This window comes from Erithacus rubecula, assembly GCF_903797595.1.
Source record: "Erithacus rubecula genome assembly, chromosome: 3".
Classification (NCBI taxonomy): Eukaryota; Metazoa; Chordata; class Aves; order Passeriformes; family Muscicapidae; genus Erithacus; species Erithacus rubecula.
Window position 1 is genome coordinate 19322713 of NC_136689.1, and position 19539 is coordinate 19342251.

Below are 19539 nucleotides of genomic sequence, written 5' to 3' on the forward strand. Positions count from 1 at the left end.
AGCATGCAGCTCTCACTGGCTTTGGGTCATGAGGGATTGAAATTTGGACTGCATGGAATATTCTAGGACCTATAGAACAGGAGGGCAAGGTTTTCCCCTTCAGCCCTCTGTGCTTCAAATTCACACCTGGAAATAGAGATGCAGCATCAATGTCATATCCATCTGAGAATAACTTACAGGAGGCAGTGAGATGCCTCTCCATACACTACAGCAATTTTTTAGGACAAGTATAGGATGTTAGGGCAAGCCAATGTTGGGTAGTGGACAGAGGAGGAAGTCTCTGGGATATTCTGGGAGGGTATGACAGAAAGAATAGTTCTTGAGCTCTTCCAGAAGGTTCCTGTATTACTTTGACCAGCTCAGTAATATATAGGAGTTTCACTTCTGCAAATCTAAATTTGAAGCTGAGATTTAGTTTCTTCTTTCCTTGTCCATTTACGAAAAACTTTAAATATTATAAAGTTTTTTGTTTCTTACTGCTCAATAAATAAGTTCTTAGTGTTGTCTCCTAAGTACCACCTATTGTCCCTCAAAGAACTGTTGGGTCTAATAATAGGAGTTCTTTCTGAAAGCTGTGAGGTTTCTGCTTTCGTGTTGGGTTCCCAGCTCATGCAGCAGGTGGGAGACCCCCTTTGTGCACAGGGTAGTGCTGCCTCAGCTCACATGGAGCAGTGTCTGCCTTTGCTTCATTTTGTGAAATGTTCCCCACTCCACAAATCTAATGAACTGAAGAATAAAGAAAAGACATCTTTGAACATAATCATCATACTTAAAAACGGAGATGTGATCTGTCATTTGCCAACTTCAGAGTCTTAAGTATCCCTCTCACCTTTACTCTTACTGCTGTAGTAGCTATTCCACTGCTGTTCTTGACTCATATATTTCTAAAATCTTTTCTCCACTGGCTTCTTTTCAGCCACATCTACTACATCTTACATCAATCCACAAGTTTCACTTCATCACACACAATCTCATGCTAGGCTAGGAGATACACATGCAACACTCTATTTAATTCCTTTCATTTATTAGTGAGTCAGTCACATATATAGACAAAGACTATGGAGCACATTGTGAAATCCATCTATTTTAAAGTAGCAAATGTAACTAATAAATAAGTTGTACCCAAAAGTCAATCTTTATTCACATGTGACTCAGTCCTGACTTCTGATTCCCAGCTTTACCCCATTTTGGATATTCCTCTCTCTTTAAAAGTAAATCAACATCTCTAAATCTGTCTTGTGGAAACTTCTGTGGACCACTCCCATTAGGAAAAATACGAAATGCAGAGTAGTAAAGCTATGTGAAAATCTTAAAGCTCCTGAGAAACCAGCAAGACAACAAAGATCCCACTTTCACATCCACTTCTGCAGGGGATAGGAAAAAACAGACTCACCGAGTGTCTGAAAAGCAGTATGAACAAATGAGAGGAAAATGAAAACTGTAGAAAAGGTCAAGTTTTTCATTCTGTCTTCTTGTTCACAAACAATGAGATGAAATTAATTGCTGCAGTAGAGGTCCTTAAAGAACAAGTTGTTGCTGGGTCCTTCTCAGTTTTGGAGATTTTTAGTTGAAAGAGAAAACTCTGGGCTCTAAATAAGGAAATATCCTGTCACATGTGGTATTTTGAAATCTATAAATAATTACAAAATTCAAACTTTGCGTCTGAAAGTGAAGTTTCCATCCATTCAAATGCAAGTGGCAAAGTTTGAACAGTTCAAGGTCATTCCACTGATTTATTTTTAACTTTCTTGGTTCTGTACTGGAAGGGTAACATGCTGACCCTCAAAGACAAAGAAGCAGGGAGTGCATTTTAAATTGATGTACCTTAAATGTCATACATATATACCTGAGAAACTCAGAGAAAAATATATGCAAATTTCTTAGCCAGAAAGTTTTTCACTGCTGCAAAAGATATACTGATTTAATTTACTGCAGGGAGCGATTTTGAGTATTTCAGCATGAAAAATTAACCTCCAGAGTACAATTTAATTTTGCTCAGTGGTTTGACAAACTGGGTACTATGCATACACCTTCCTTTAATCTATCCAGTATATCAGCTAGTAGAACTAGTGTGCTGTTATTTCATGTGAATTTATTGTAGAAGAACCAGTACAAATTAGCCAAATCTTGCCAAATCTTTCTGTGATTTTGGCAAAAAAAACCCCTGCCTTTCAAAATTATTTCATCCATAAAGTAAAAATGAACTTTAGTACTTTATACCAAGCATAAGTGAGACAAGGGTAGAGGAATAGTTTCAAATTTTACAAGTGAGATTCAGTCATTTATTAAGTGGAAATTAACTACAGCTATGATGCACAATCCCTTAGTAATTTTGAAAAAAAAGGGAGGGAAGAAACTCAGCTGAAATTGCCCTTCAAATTTTCTCTCATTTTTCTTGGCTTTATTATAAAGACAAATCTCACAGTATTTTCTCCAAGAGCAAAGGATCATTTTATAAAATAGAAGAAACTCATTCACACAGTAGAGTTATTGGAGTTGTGTTAGCAATACAAAATATAAAATATTTAAATAATTATATTCTGTTGGATTTTTTAAACTGTTTATTGCTTTCATTTACTTTGCCTTTCTCATTAGCCATCAAACGGCACAGAATCCAGTTCAGTATTTGCCAAAAAAAAAAAAAAGAAAGAAAAAAGAGCATTTTTTGTAACTTACACAAGAGGAAAAAAAAGTGGAAAGATCCAGAGTATCATTAAAAGTAGCTTGAGTAAAAAATAGCCTTTGTTCCTTATCCTCTGCAGTATGTTTTGTTTAATTGCCATATCTACAAATTGTCAATCCAATGTCATGTAACCTCTCCTCTGCAGTTCTTATGCGCTTTCTAAAGGTTTGTTTTTTTCAGAGATCCTTGAGATCTTTTTTTCTTCAGAATGTCATAAACAACAGAGAATTCCTAGAAAACTAAATCATCTCAGTAAACCACTAACACATTTCACTAGCAAGGCACTGTTTTGTGCCCCACTCTTTCACTGGCCTGAATCATGGACACAGTGCCCAGTTATCAGTTTATTTTCAGTCCATGTATCAGAGAGGGGAATAGTAAGCAAAGCTGTCCTAAAATGAGTGATCAAGTGGAATAAAACCAGGAATGCATTCTTCCAAAATTTATTTGACAACTACTTCATTTTATAGTTTATTTATGGCTTTTTTTAGTTATATGCCTTGTTCATGTTTCTATGTCTCCCTCCTGTCAGCCTCTTTTTTAAGGAAGAAGACCCATTAATTCAACAAACCATATATCATCTCCACATGCTAATTATACACTGAAATGTTACTGTGTAATACTGTCCAAGTTTATGACAAATTTGGGGAAAAAGAGCTCCAAAGGGCCCCCCGGCAGCTGCACAGGGGAAGCAAGGAGAGGAGCCAGTCCAAACATCAGCCCATAAAAAATACATAGATTTTTATTGATATAATCTCATGTTCATAATTAATAAAAAAACATTCAAAGTCATAGAATAAGACTGCATGCAAAGATTTATTTGCTTTGCGAAATCTAAGTTGAAGCCATGAATGAAGGACAAGTATTTGAATTTCACTTATAATACTATGGCAAGGAAGGTATTTGTGTGAAGGGTATAAGAGAAGGGCAGCAATGGGGACAAACAATACATGTAAATCTCTGTTTATTCCAAAATCACTGAAGTAACAGTGTCCATGCTTCAGAACAGTATGGTGAGATACTCTCCAAGTGCAGGCATTGGGGCTGAGAGCTCTGCAGAGTGCTCAGTGTTAGTCTTGACTCTGTATGTGGTGCTGGCACAAATTCCTAAATAAGCAACCTGTCTCATTTAAATCTAAATTCCCACTAGTTCTGTTATTTTCCATGCTAACTTAATTAGCCATTTTGTACAGAACTAAATCAATAAATACCTGAGAGTATTGATGAGCATATAGCAATAGTTCCTAATGTTTACCAAAGGAATAACTGCCAATTTTACTTCATAGTAAAAGTTACATGCACCCAAGAGACACTAAGGTTTCCTTTAGTTCAGCTATATTTTTTTCATCTTAATCATTTAGCTTGGCTCTGTTATCTTATCAGACAGCACTGTGTTCATTTTTTTCTTTGTCATTGGTAGCATCAGTTCCATTGTCCCCTGCAGTTGGGGCACGGCTGTATTCCAGCTGCCTGCTGCCCCATGTCACCTCTCCTCCAGTTCCACTTCCAGTTTTGATCTTGAACAAGAAATAAATCATGAACAAACATCCCAACAAAATTATGAAGACCAGAGTAAGTAGTATCCACATATTCAGATGACCACTGGCTTTGTGCTTTTTGGCATCTGTAAATAAATAAAAAGTAAATAGAAATGAATGAACTGTAGCCACAAATAAATATGACTATTGAAAAGTATAATTTCTGCCTTAATTACTAGGCAGAAAATATATTATAATGCCTCTGTGTCAGGTTTTTTTTATAGCTCTTACCACGCAAAAGGAGAATCAGAGAGGGGGTGATCAATTTACCAAAGCATTTGGGGTTCCCTAAAGATCTTACAGATATTGATAAATTAGGCTGGGAAAGAATTCAATGGCAACTAAGTAAATTAAGCTCATATTTAAAAAATTATATAAACTAAATAAATAATATTAAGTTTAAGCTAATATCTTTGAAATTATTTGGAAGGGAAATAAATCCTACCTTCCATGTTTCCAGCTGCTTTAAGAATAGCTGTCAAAAATAAAGACAAATGTTATTCAAAATCTAAAAAAGTCATGTTTTCTTTCTGGCAGTTTCATGTTAGCAAAAGGTCTGGTAACCTGTACACCATCATCACTTCTGGAAACACATCTGCTAAATTAGGAGAAATGAAAAGGTGTGAAAGATTTTTAACCCCATATTCCCTTCAATAAAACTGCAGTGTTTTGCATGTTAAATCCTCCTTCTTGAGTCTTTTGTAATAACCAGAAAATCTCCAAGCTAAGTACTAGCAGTTTCTGACTGTTTTAAGAGGATGTCTTTTCTCCCAGATTAATGAACCTTGCCCTTTTCACCTGGTCTCTTTCTTGTGGAGACTGGGAACACTTGATCGGCTGCTGAGGACAGTTGAGCTCTCCTGTATCACACCTAATTCTTTTGAGACCCAGCAGCTCTTAATTTACCGTAATTTATTCTCATCTACAATCGCACGTTTTAACTCGGGCTTTCTTGTGCAGCTTTTCCCGGCTGGGCACAGAGGGCGCCGTCTGCAAGGCTGTCCCGGCGGCTGGGGGCACTGCTGGGAACGGATGGGAGATGCTGGGAGATGCTGGGAACGGATGGGAGATGCTGGGAGCTGCTGGGAACTGATGGGAGATGCTGGGAGCTGCTGGGAGCTGATGGGAACTGGTGGGAGCTGCTGGGAGCTGCTGGGAACTGATGGGAATTGTTGGGTGGTACTGGGAGCTGCTGGCTGGGAGCTGCTGGGTGATGGCCAGGACAAGGATGGATCTCCCCATGTGCAGCTGGATCCCAGGGAGAGTGGGATGCTCCAGGAGCTGGGCTGCTGCAGCAGAACCAGAGCAATGCATCAGGCTCTGGTGCGTTTGTGAGCACTAAGGAAAAGCAGATGTTCCATTTGGAAGAGCTGTGCTGGAATAAATATCTGGTTGTGCTGAGACACACACACAACACAACACAACACAACACAACACAACACAACACAACACAACACAACACAACACAACACAACACAACACAGCCACTCTGCTGGAGAGCCCGGGATCAGGGAATACCCTCTGTGGTTTGGCATTGTGTATCAGGGCCACTCAGAATCAAATCACATCAAATAAAGTGTGTGGTGACAGTGAGTTTCTGATTTTTAATGTCTGGTAACAGAGAACTATCGTTCAGAAGTGTTTGTGGCCTGCAAAGAAAACCAGATGTTGTCCTAAAAGCAGAATTTTCCTTTGGAGAACATGTCCTGAACAATGCTGTGACTGCTGCTTCCCCCACCAGCTGCAGGTTTGGTTTGGTGGGGGAAAGGACTGAACCTCAGAAACATCCTGAACCTTGGGGTTGTGAAACAGGGCAGGAAATGGGACTTTCTGCAGAATTAACGGTTAAACTCCAAAATACCACATGGTTGCTTGGCTCACAATATTCTGATATTTCTACTTCCTGACTAAAGCAGATGGTGCTCAGTTACACAGAAACACAATATTAAAAAAAAAGAAAAAAAAAAAGCTAACCAAAACACTTTTACTCTTCTCAAAGGTCGCTCTATGCTCTCTGGATCACACTTCTGCTCCTATTTAAATAGAATTGCTTCATCCATCTTTTGCTGGAACAGCGTGTATCACAGTACAGCAAGAGGAAGAATAGCAAATTATTGATGCGTCTCTTGTTCCATAAAAAAAAAATAGGCATGTCAGTACAAAAGAAATGTGTGTATGTTAGAGAGGAACAAAACAATAAAGAAGTTTGATTTTTTTTTCAGAAAATATTATTTCTAATTATTAATTATATATTCCTCACAAGATGTAAGAAAACCTGAGATTACGATGCAAGAAATCATAAACAGGGCAAACTTAAAAAAATGCACTGATATTATTTTTGTCTGAACACTGAAACATTTGTGCCAGTCCTTTGTAATGATCATACTGTGCTACTACAACTGAAATAAAGCCATAAATGGGAAGAGGGAATATTAAAGAAGTCACTTACTCTTTGGTTTCTTACAAATAAAGCCCTTTTGGGAAGAGCAAGGCAGGACACTCCAGTTGCCAGTGGCTGCAGACAGCTCCACACAGAAAGCCAGCTCGTCCCCCGAGGGCTGCCCATCACCCCAGTTGACAAAGTCTAAGGCACTGTTGTCCTGCCAAAGCAGCTGCCCTGGTGTGGCAAATGTTGGTATCAACACTAATAGATCACACTAAGGTCTTATTAGTGAATATTGACATACTAGTACTTCATTCAGCCTAATAAAGCAATACTGCTTTCTTTAGAAATTCCATCTGAGGTTGCTTTTTGACACATTTTATCGCATTTGATACTTGTCTCAAAAACAATATAATTGCTCTCCAAAATTATGATTTGCAGATTTATCAGTCATAACTTAGTTTTAATTTGTTTTTCCATATGTTTTCATAGGATATTAAAGTTTCACACTGGAAGAAGCTGAATTCAGACTTTTTACTAAAAATTTCTAAATTTTTATTTCAACACTCAATGAAAATCAAGTTTTTACTATTATGCTTAAACATATGCTTAGTTAAAATGAAAACTATTTCTTTCATAAACTCAAAAAAAATATTGATATTTCAATGGGCTGAAAATAGTCTAAAATAAAATGTTTCTGACTACTTGTAGTCTAATAACAGTGTTCTCTTCCAGGTGCATGTTTTCTACTATATGCTTTAGCAAGCAGCCTAATTTTGTCTATATAGAGTCACAGAGGATCTTGATGGCTGGACTCCCACAGGTCCCACCTGAGTCTTGCCCAGCCAAGAGAAGATTAGAACCAGTCAGGACTTTTTCCCCAACAGGAAAATCTTTCTCAGACACCAGGAATAGGAGACAACCTCAGAGAGGACTCAGGTCTGAACTCCAACTGTACTTCAATTGGATGCTTAAAACCTATCTATTTTATTCTTTTTTGTCCATTTCATAAAGACTGTTTATGATTATTTATAGAACTTAATATAGTTACCATTTACATTTCTGTACATTCCTATCCAAAAGCCACTAGTCTTGCTTGCATATAAATCTGCATGTTCTATTAAAAAGTTTGATTCATCCAGATCTTCTACAGAAGTCAACATACCACCTATAAAAAAAAAACAAACAACAAAACAATGGAAGATGATTGGAGATATCTACAACATAATTACAGCTTTTGGGACAGGTTAGGGTTAATTAAAAAACCTTTCCTGCTGATAGGGAATAAAGAAGAATATAAATAGAGACCACAAGGTGTCCAGCTGTAGGGGAGCAGCACAGACAGAGAGATGTCATCTGAAGTGAAAGACACAAAACCACAATGAAGGTGATGACTTTTAAACAGCAGGCAAAGTGCACTCTGTTTTCAAGTGATTTGATGATACTGTTCATAGGAATTATGAGTTATTATTTATTTGTTCTTCATGGTTTGACAGATTAATATGTAGCATGAAATACTGCGCAACAAACAAATCTGCAATTCAAACTGATGTAGTAATCTTTGTGACAATCTAAGAGGGCTCAGAGGATCTACAAAGCTGTAAAACACAGGATCCATTTTTCTCTTTCCTGGCCTCCTGAGGCATGGATGAGATAGCTGATGACTCAGCAGCAAAGGTGAAAGACTGCCAAGGTACTGCTCCTGGTCTTGGCCAGGAACAGATGTCTCCAAGGAGGAGGTGGGAAGCATTTTCCCTCCCCAGGCTCTGCAGTCTGCCAGGGAGCTTTGCTGATTGAGCAAGGACTACCAGGCAGCTCATGCAACCCCTTTTGGATCAACCCCTTTTGGATCGACCCCTTTTGCATCACACAGCCTGTGTTAAAAGTGAGTGATTGTTATCATGATATTTACTTTGCCTACTGTGTAAGGAAAAGCAGGGATAAAGCCAGAAACAAAGGGGTTATTTCAAACCACGTAAAATGTAGGATCTTACAAAAAGGAGAAGTTTTATGAATGAAGAAATAATAGCAAGAAATAAGCACAGCTGGAAAAATAAAACAAGGAAATCACCTTAAACTCACCATAACTGAAAAACACATAACAACAAAAAATAAACGAGACATTTATTCCTTATTTTTAATATTTGTAGATTTTGCATTATTACTTTTCAAGATTTTTTCCAAGATTGATCTTTAATGTCAAGATTTAAGTTCTATATTTGGGTAAAAAAAATAATTACCTGATTGAATGCACTGAGTCACAGACTGAGCCCAGCTCATTTCATTGGCATTGAAGTTATAGCAGTGGCTTCGGAAAGGAATCCAAGATATGTGATCAGATTCAGGACATTGTCCAATGTCCTGGGGGGGATCAGAAGGAAGTACATCTAGAAGAAATGAGATACCATAAATGCTTTCATTCAGTAAGAATTTAAGTTCTTCATGTATGAAATCAAATATTAAAACCACCTTTTCTTAAAAGTATTTAAAGTGTTTTTTGGCACAGTGCTGGAATTATCAGTGTCTAGGTCAAGAGTGACAATGAGGATCAGGACTGGTCAGCTGTGAGAGGGTGACTCGGTGTAAACCTGTGCTCTTCAGAGTTACTAACTAAATCAAACTTAGGCTGTCTCAAGGATATTTGAGTGTTGAAGGATTTTGATTATAGTTTATTTCGTTACAACCAACAAATTTATATAAATATTAGAAGCATTAAAAAGCAGGAAAAAACCTACCTCTAGAAAACTCCCAAGAAGTTCAAATAAGTTTTATTTTAAATATAATATAATAGAAATTTCCCATTTAATATTTTCCTTGAGATAATAATCCTTAGATAAAATTTCTGAACATCTTTATATCTGACAAATCATGGAATAACCTTAGGCTCATTCAATATTTATGTAGCAACCCCTTATTTTCCGATAGACAATGACATTATGGAAATAAACATCAACATTGTCACCTAGTACTTGTGTTTTAAAAACAAAAGTTGCAAATTAAGAGCTATGAAGTTCAGAGCATGGCCTAGAAAAGAAATTTAAAAACAACCAACCAATCAAAAAAACCCCACAAAATTCCCAACCCAACACAAAACAAAAGCAAAACAAACACAAAAACTCCTAAATTAACTCTGATTTTCCATTAAGTATGTGTCACTAGAGCTAACAGTTGCTACTCTAACACAAATGAGAAAGCAAAAAAGCCCAGTCCCATCCTGAGGTTTGCCTGTAGTTTTACTGTGTAGCACCTCAATGCTGCCCATAGAAACTCTATGAAGTATGAACTTGTTTTGAGGCCAATAACAGACCCTTTTTTATCAGATACAACTCTTTCTCCTGTATCCTGTGTTTGGAATCTAATAGCAATGAAGTAACAACAAGTGTAGGAATGATGTGTATATGCTGAAGAAGTTAAATTTATTTTATACTCAGTGGACTGGACTTCATTGATTAATAAAATCCCATAAAATCTCTGTCAGCAAAACATTTTGCATTCTAGACTCAATGTGAAATGCCTGATTTCCCACAATCTTTATGATCTGTCTGCCTGCTCCTATGGCAGCTATCACTCCAGTCCAGTAAAATGGCAAGATCTTGGCTGGTGGATGCCAACTCCATCAAAATAAAATCTTTTCATGCAAAATAAATGTATTGAAATTCCATACTCAGCCTTGTTATATACTTAGAATACTTGCTATATACTTAGAAATTTGTAATTCAGTCCAAGCAGATAAAGCAAGGTTTCTGCCATAAAACCAAAAGTTGTTGCCATTGCTTACCCTCAGATTTTTTGCAGACAGAAAGATGTTTTTCATTACAATGTGCTGTTTTCCATGTCCCAGAGAGTGCTAGATAGACACAGGCTATTTTCTGCTTTGGTTCTCCATAGTCCCACATAGAAAAACTTATTTTTCTTTTATTGGTCCATCTATAGTATCTGTAACTCTGAAATTGAAACAGAGATTTGGCACAACGGTTCTAAACTCTCTTCTGCTATTTCAGATAAATTCAGTCATACAGGAGCACAATTTCTGCAACTCAGCTCACATTTTCAGGACTCAGCAACATAAAAACCAGACACAGGAGTATGGCTCCCACACTGGAACAGCCCATGGAATTGTTTTGAAGGCTAAATAATACTCCCCAGGGACTCAGTCCCTTGTCAGACAATGCTGTAAGGTGGAATCACCATCCCAGATGAGGCAGATCTCCATGAAAAGCAGCAAGACCATAGGAACATGAAAACTGTGGAAAGCTCAGGTGGAAATGGGTCTCAGAGCTGGCTATCAAACAAGGACTCTAAGCTCCAGCAGTGTTGAGGAGAAACATTCAGGAGTAAACTGCAGCTACCACTATGAAGAACCTATTACTATAAGGAAATTATTACTTTGCAAGAAGCAAAAGAGAAATATGTTGAGGAGGAATTTTTCAGTCTTTGTTTAGTCTTTCTGCCTCCCCTTTTTTCTTTTCCAGGAAGAATCAGAAGAATTATGAGGAAAAGCACAAAGACACAGACAATATACTGCAGCCATTAAGAGGGGGATAATATGTGATCTCACTCCAGTGCCTAGCTGTGTCAAGAGAGATGTCAGGCACACAAGATCAAAGTGAGCTTGGCATCATCAGGGCAAGGTCACTCACTGCCTGGGGAACAGGAGGGACCACAAAGCTTGACTCTGCAAGATCAAGGATGGCTTGTTTATAAGTACCAGGGGAATGTCTGGTGATTCAAGCTTGATCAAAATGGAATATTAGCTGCTTTCTAAATCATATTGCTATGACTAAAAATAACCAACTTTGGTATCAAGTGGACTTAAACAGTATTATTTTGGTTTGGGCAGAGATGCCCTATGGACTTGTGCAAGTGCAAGGATTTATTTTAAGGTTGGTGACAGCCCATCACTTATGTGAGCATTTTTTTTCTGGTGGTGAGGGCGGGGATGATATTGTTAGAATAGTGGAAATATGTTTTTCTTCAGCAATAAGTTCCTTTTTTTTCAGACAATGTAGCCTTCAGAGAGGCTTTATCAGACTGTTCCTGCATCATATAACTGGGAATGCTATTTTTGCACAATGTGTATTACAAGTATCCATAGGGATACTGAACTTCAGACATATTTGCTATGTTACATATCAGTGTGGAATCACAATTAGTGAAAACAATGAATAATTAAAGTGATTAGTACTGATGAAAAGCTCATTTTTATAAACAAGGTGGTTTAGTCAGATCAAAGAACAATGCAATAGAAACATGATAATTTAGTAACTGCATATCCAGCATGAAAACTGAAGTACGATTTGTCACTCAGTCACAGAGGTAATAAGACTGAATATCATTCAAGTGTTCCCTTACAAAGTAGTGGACCTGGATCTCAGTATTCCCTACTTCTGGTAGAGTATAGATTTCACTGATTTCAGCCTTTGGAACCAAGCAGGTATAACAAAGAGTGGGTATTCAAAGGTGTGTGCTTTGCCTATGAACCCTTCTGAACCATGATGGGAAAGCTACAGCTGCCAATGATCCTGAGGCACTAGCCCTACTGACAATCTTGGACCCTTTGAGTAGTGGTCACCTGTCCTAAAAATGGCCATCTGAAAATCTACCAGGTATTTTTACCTAAGTTTTCAATATTCACACAGAACTAGTAAAGAGAGTCCAGCACAGCCAAAGGTTCTCATCCTTCTCCATTGCCTAAAATGGAATTTAATGATTTAAAACTAATGAAGTCAAAAGATGTGAGACTGTCCACCAGTCCTAGGTTTCTAAATCTGTTCATGCTATAATTCTTCTCTAATAGTAACAGCATTTAACTTTACCAACTATGAATTTATTAATCGTACCTCATTGCTGTTGAGCCCAATCCACAAGGTCTCTCCATACTGCACTGCCTGCAGCAGCAAGAATATATTACTGTAATAATCAAAAATGCTGGCAAGCTCTGAAGATTTCTCCTTGCATACTTTTCTTGCTTCTTCCCAATTCATTTTAGAAGGAATGATTAGATAGCTGCTATTGCCATAATGGACAAAATCGGAATCTGGAGTAGTTGTGGGGTGAAACAGTTCAGGCTCTGTAGGAAAAAGGTACAAATTTGAAAGGAAGAGGAAAAAACTGTGAAAAAATACTAACTGCTGGATAGCAGTATTGCTTCTGTGTAACAGATGAATATAGCATGGCAGCACAAGCATCAAGTAACAGCATTTCTTACATAAAACCAGAGGTTCATTTGAATGGCAATTTGGAATTATTTTAAACTATGGTGTAAAAACACATTCAGGGATTAGAGAGAGGCAGAGTGTGAGCTGTGTGTATCTGACACAGTCTGACCAGATGAAATTATGTGGATACTGGTTCCACCATTATCCATCCCCCAGAGCTCTCTGTGTCCCCCCACTCAGTGCAGGTAAAGTTTTTCCCAGGTATGAGCACAGGATGGGATCTTCACACCACTTCAGTCTCAAAATAATTTCTTTCTAAGCAAATTTTATGACTATGCTGCTCCATCTTTTCCTCATAGAATGAAGTGAAAGAGGAAACTGCATTTGTACCTAGAAATATATATATGCAAAAGTGGAAGGCGAGGGTTTAGAGCTAGTGATGGGGACAGAAGAAAAGACATAAACTTTGTGTTCAGTCATCGTTGAGGATGCCCTGGCAATTGATTTTGCTAGTGCCATCTTCATGCAGCTTTCTGCACTTGCATGGGACAGAGCTGTGAATCATCTGACCCAGCTGTGGCTTCTTCCTCTATTTGCACTTGCTGCTGCCCAGTTCCCTGTTTTTGTTCCTGCAGATTCTGCAGTGCAGCTGTGCCCGGATGTGTCTCCCACCCCAAGGCTTCACGGAGGAAACTGGAACTTCTGCCCTTCTGAGTACTGCTGTTCTTGTGATATGAGACTGATGAACAAGCTAATCAGTTTAATTGGCCTCAGTTAACCCCCAGCTGGAGGGCACTGAGGGATTTGTCTGTTTGTATTGTCTCTGCCAAATAACTGCATTCAGGCACCTATATATGTGATAGTTGGGAGAAGCACAGATGACTACACTTTTCTGTTAATAGAGAAAACAGACATTTTTGAAGGCATAGACCTTCTAGGAATCTGGTTTGGGCATTTTTCTTGTGATTAGAAAGGTGAATCCTGTCTTCAAAATGTCTACGTGCCAAGGACCTGATTTAAGTGTGGATATCTGATCGTTCAGTAAATGTTTTGCAACAAAAAAAAAAAAAAAAAAAGTGAAACATAAAACTTACTGCTGTCCATCTGGCAAATATAGCCTTTTTTTTGCTGGCAGTCAGTATTTTCCCATAATCCTCCATGATATGCAGATCCTTGTGTCATTGTAATACAATCAGCCTAGGGAACAAATAAAAAATTGAATTGTTGCTGATAAAGTGTCAAATTTCCAGCAAAATAATAGACATACGTGTCAGGAGAAAAAGTTAATAGCTTTCTTTTCTAATTTCCTGGATCTTTTCATGTATTGCTTGTTGGAAATGAAATGCATTCTATTATATATCTTAAGCAGATATCTTTCATTGGCAGATTACTGCAAGAATTTTGTCAATTTATAAAAATTTCTTGTAAATACTGGAGTTATTTTTACTATGGAGTCAATGGTAATCTGTACTGAATTTGTTGACGTTTCATTTGGATTCACATCATAAAACGAGAAACTATAAACCAAAATAAAAATCACAACTAGTAACACTGAATATTTTCAATATATAATAATAAAATAAAATATAAAAATTATAGAAAATGTAATTAATTCCAAAGTAAAGATTCCCCTTTCTAGACTTTGACAAAGGAATGAGAATAAGCCTAGATTTTAAACAGGGCTATTAATTTCTTTAAAAATCTCATCTTTGAAATTTCAGTTCTCTTCTGCTTTAAACTATTAAAGATCAGATTTTAGCTGAAACAGAAGTCATGCTGGTTACTCAAACATTGAGCACATCACTGATATTATGCATTTTCTGATTTAATTCTGTTTACCTCTATTGCAATGTACTTCCAGTCAACCATTGTGAATTTCTTTCTGAGTGGGAATCCTTGGGCCCACTTTGAATACTCAAAAACACTTCCATCTGTCCAAAGATATGTGCCCTCACTGTTAATGTCATTCAGCCCAATCCATGTTTCACTGGCAACATCCTTTAGGTGGAAGGTGAGGAAAGCTGATAGAAAATGGATAAAAAAAATAATATATAAAGGAACTGAGGAGTTTCCTTTCTTCACATTCCATGTAAATCAAATTACAGCTAAAACAACAACCAATCATCTTCTAAATATATTGGAAATACCAACCTCAGTATTTTTAGGCTATGAGCTAATGGCAAAAGAAAAAAATTATAATGGGTAATCAAACTGAAACAGTTTGATTTCAGTGGGGAAAAAAGAGTGATAAAAAAAGGAAAACATTTTGGATAAAAATTATTTAGGCTTCTTGGAATTATTATAGAAATCAGGGTGAGCAGTGACTTTAGGAGAATTTCTTTCACAAGGTAGCATCAACTGCAGATATGTAATTTCTGATGGATTTTTGTTTAATATCTAACCTGAATATCTGTGAGCATTTCATGACTATAAACTATTGCAATTTATCCCATCTTCCAAGACCATGGAGAACAGATTATTCGATTCCTTCCACATAAGATGTTTTCCAAAACTTGGGAAGTGTTCTAATATCTCACTCCAGTATTCCCTCTGGATCAAACACCTCCAGATCTTCCCTCACAGGTGATGATATTCAGGGGATGGGATGGGATGGGATGGGATGGGATGGGATGGGATGGGATGGGATGGGATGGGATGGGATGGGATGGAGGTAGCTTCAGCCTCATCACTAGATGGTGACATATGTGGCTTCATACATAGTGCTGTAAGGCTCAGATGTTATACCTTGCACTTGGTTATTGTGTATAGAGGCCAAATTTCCCCCTAATTCTCTACAAACACTTCTTGCTGAGTGCCAAGTTAGTTTGTCTTCTTCTCTGGATCCAAATATTTTATAACACTGTGAAGAGAGTAAAGGATTAGACAGACTTTCAGGTGTCAAAGAATATTTAAACCATTGATTTGGATTAATTCCATGCCAGTCCCTGCATCCAAAGAGCTGCAGAGGGGGATCTGTTGAGACACAATTACTGACAGCCAGCAAGAAGGAGACCCAGCCAATCCCAGTGATATGTGCACAGCACTTACAGTCTTGTGGGGTCACTGCTGGGAAAGAGCAGACAGACATCAAAAGATTTTGAGGAATTAAATTACTGAAAAGTAGGGTTTTTTTGGGTTTTTTTTTTTGAGGGACTAGAACTGTTTCCTGATTGTGAACATAATTTGGAGCAGGTAATAATCTCTCAGATCAAGTTTTTTCAATTATATACCACAGATGGAGTGCTAAAACCTCAGCTCATGTGAGAACTCACATGAGTGGATCAGGGTCAGCAAGAAGAGCCTTTTGAACGGGTGTTTTCCCTGAATACCACTGTAAAATATTTTTATGTATCTTCTGAGGGACAGAGACATGGCTCCTTTCTCTTTATGCCCTTTGAATGCATAAAAACTTTTCCTATTGATTGCATTGTGGAACTGATTTGTGATTTTTCTCTATTGTTTGTTGGGGTTTATTAAAAGTTCATATGTCCAGGTGTTTTTGCTTAACTTAGCAGAAAGCAATGCTTGCTTGTCTTTTAAATTTGATTTGACATTTATTGCAGCATGTGTTACTCAGCTTAAGCTGAATTGCTGTGATGGCCAATTACTTATGAAAAGTGTAACCTTTCATTTTTTCATCTTTGTTACTCAGAAAAACAGGGTTACATTTACAGACAAGGATAATGGATCAGGATTTCCATGTAGTAAGTATGCCTAAAATAAGAAGTATCTAGAATCTAGAAAAGTAACTATGGCTAAAGGCAGATAGATATTTACAAAAATTATAATTCCAAACTTTCAAATAACCTTTTGTTTTAATATTTAGCTACAAATTTGCCAACCTGAAAATTCACTGCACTGCTAAGTAGCATTCTTCTTAGTAAACTGATATTTAAAGAGAGAGAATTTATTTAATGAGAGAAAAGGAATAGTTGTTTTCTTGACCTAGAGCAAATGTGATAAATATGGCTGAGATTTATTACTGTACCTTATTTTGAAACAAAAGCCAAGTTTCAGGACATCCTCCCAAAGGTGGAAGTACAGTGGGAGCAAATCCAGAGTAAGTTGAATTGAGCCTTTCACAGATAAAGGCATTTTTAAGAGCACAGCTTATGTCTTTCCAAAAGCCTGTAAAGAAATGGAATACAGATAATCATTGAAAAGATTACAGAATACAGAAAAACTCTTGTGCAACCACTATGTCAGGCTCAGATGGCATTCATAAAGCACAAATGAAACATATTTACCCAAACACACCCTTCCTCTGCAATGTGTTTCTTTCCTAAAAGTGATGACATTTTCAAACCTGAGTGTGCTAAAATTTAAAAAAATGTCAGTATTGTCAGTACCCCTCTTTGTGGGGTAGTCTCAAAATTAATATGCACCAAGCATTTTGGATTTCGATCCTAAATTTTACCCAAATATTTATTGATGCTATTTTACTCACCAAAATCATTTGACATTATCACACAGTTTTCATCATTATTTGCAAAATTGGGTTCGTTTGGAGCCCAGGCAACATAATTCACTGGGGTGTCATCCAACCATCTGGAAGAAACAAGGGGACAGTGGCTGCCAGGCAGACATCTCAGCAATCAGTGCCAGGGTGTGTTTGGGCACAGGGCTAAGCAAGGTGTTAGTGAGCAGAGGGCAAAGGCTCTGCTCTCCTGGAGAGGACACAGCCACTGCTGCTGCTTCTCATCTGGGTGCTGCTGCCACGTTCAAGGCAGTGTTTGGACATCCTCCCATCCCACAAAGGATCCTGAAAGTCTTCTACAAATGGATTGTTAAAAGTTCCCTGCCAGAAAGTTCAGAAAGTTGTTGGAGTAGATGCTGCTTATGCTTCTTGCTTCCAGCTCCCATAACTTGAACCACTTGGGATTAATTTGGTTTAATCCTTACATATATACATTTTATCAAAACCTCCTGGGCTTCTTCAGTAGCCTCTGGAGATCTGGTCAGGGTAAATCTCACCCTTGAGCTGATGTCAAAAGTGGATCAGGTAAACAACATCTTAAAATTAGCTGCTTCTCAGTGTTTATGCAAAATTGCAATTCTTGCAGTGTAAGACATTAAGTAAGCTGTGCTTTAGCCGTGAATTTTCATTGGGTTTGCTCTCCCAAATTTGAAAGGAAAATGCATTCTCTGCTAAAACATAGAAGAATGTAACTCTGGATCTGAGACATCTGAAAACTATCCAGAAGTCAGTTGCACAACAGTTTTTAACTTGTAAAATGAAAGCACACAGAAATGTTCCCTGAGTTGAATTACCATCATTTGTTGTCCATTACCAGTTTTCCTTTACTCACCTGAATTTCTGATCAAAACTGACAACTAGGCCAATGAAATATGATTTTCCTCTGTGTTCTGTGTAAATCTAAAATAAAAGCAATTAATAGTTAAGCACTAAACTCTTCCTCCACGTCAAGCAACAATCTGAAAGCCAATTAACCATGCCTGTAAGTTTTTTTCTTTTTCCTTTTATTTTTCAGAATTTGAGCCTCATGTAAGAATATTGTAGGCTCAGACTCAGATTTCAAGCAGGTAACAAAGAATATATGGAACATCCTGGAGTGAGGAACCCACTGGACAGGAAAGCAATTATCACTGTGCTGAACACTACATTTATTAGAAAAGATAATATGGGCCTGAACTATCCTTTGCTGCACCTATAAAATTTGCATGCCATTTTCCTCTACCTATTAAAACCCTGAACAAGTCTGCTGCTCTATAAATAGGTAATGTAGGACAAGCTCAGGACATATTTATTACATTCCCTGTATTTATTATATTCCCATATTTATTATATTCCCTGTATTTTATCACCTGCTCTGTTTCCAAATTCAACTATAATGAATAATTATATAATAATGAATTTCTGCGTACATATTGCCACAGAAATCGTCTTTTGCTTTCTTTCTCAATGACAACAAGATCTGCAAAGTTCCTCTGACAAATTCTCCGTGCTTCTTCCATATGGACATGTTCCTTGCTGAAATAGTACTGCTTATTTTCATATATAATCCATCCATCATTGGTGAGTTGATAGTCTGAAATATAAAGAATCATATGTAATACTTTCTTATCTGGTTTTTACAAACTCTGAAAACTATACATTAGTCTTTATGAAAGAGGAATGAAACCTACCAAGTTTGTAGTTTGCTTCAGGCTTTACCAATATACCTGTAATATAGAAGACTGTCATAAGCAACTTCCCAAATAAAAAAAAAAAAATCAGAGATATTTTTGTATAGTTTCACATGCTCTGTAAAATTGAGAAGAAAAAAACAAACTCACAAGCAAACTATGAATTGGCTAATGCATTTTCAAGAATTTAGAGCACATACTGCCATATTAAATTATGTATAATTTAAAAACATTTAGCTGTGAAAAATATGTACTTTAATGCAATGTATATCCAAAAGCACTGTGTCAAAAGCCCCAGGATTCACAGTAAATGTGTGGTAGATTAAATAAACATTACTTAGAAAAATTATTTTTTGCATTTTCACTTGACAGTCTGTGAGTATTTTTTTTTATATTCTTGGGACTAGAGCCAAACAACATAATCCTATATAGTAAATTCTAAAGCTTACCTCCATAGCAGTAGACTATCCATAAGTAATGAAAATGTAATGTCAGGTGTAACTTCCTGTGTGTCAATGAATTTTTCCTTTCCTGATGGCTTGGCTTTTACTAGGACAGTCTGTTTTTAAGAATCCTGGAGAGTCAATAGATGTCAAACTCAAGTTTCTGATTACAGGTTGAACCAGGAGG

The 19539-nt window shown here is 37.2% G+C and overlaps 1 protein-coding gene and 1 pseudogene across 2 annotated transcripts in view; both read right to left on the bottom strand.

Annotated features, from left to right (window-relative positions):
* The window catches only part of LOC306800008 (macrophage mannose receptor 1-like), a 33656-nt pseudogene extending 32065 nt beyond the window's left edge, over positions 1–1591 (bottom strand). The window contains exon 1 of the transcript XR_013777917.1: positions 1394–1591. The product of XR_013777917.1 is annotated as a macrophage mannose receptor 1-like (transcript). The remainder of the gene's footprint in view (positions 1–1393) is intronic.
* Positions 1592–3480: 1889 nt separating this feature from the next.
* The window catches only part of LOC306800003 (macrophage mannose receptor 1-like), a 32770-nt gene continuing 16711 nt past the window's right edge, over positions 3481–19539 (bottom strand). Inside the window, exons 15-29 of the mRNA XM_079301730.1 lie at positions 18910–18945; positions 18649–18812; positions 18072–18139; positions 17210–17310; positions 16751–16890; positions 15508–15622; positions 14602–14783; positions 13857–13959; positions 12445–12674; positions 10383–10548; positions 8845–8991; positions 7656–7772; positions 6671–6838; positions 4667–4696; positions 3481–4307 (exon numbers count right to left, since the gene is read on the bottom strand). Coding sequence (XP_079157856.1) covers positions 4063–4307; positions 4667–4696; positions 6671–6838; positions 7656–7772; positions 8845–8991; positions 10383–10548; positions 12445–12674; positions 13857–13959; positions 14602–14783; positions 15508–15622; positions 16751–16890; positions 17210–17310; positions 18072–18139; positions 18649–18812; positions 18910–18945 — 2012 coding nt within the window. The 3' untranslated portion in view covers positions 3481–4062. The remainder of the gene's footprint in view (positions 4308–4666; positions 4697–6670; positions 6839–7655; positions 7773–8844; positions 8992–10382; positions 10549–12444; positions 12675–13856; positions 13960–14601; positions 14784–15507; positions 15623–16750; positions 16891–17209; positions 17311–18071; positions 18140–18648; positions 18813–18909; positions 18946–19539) is intronic.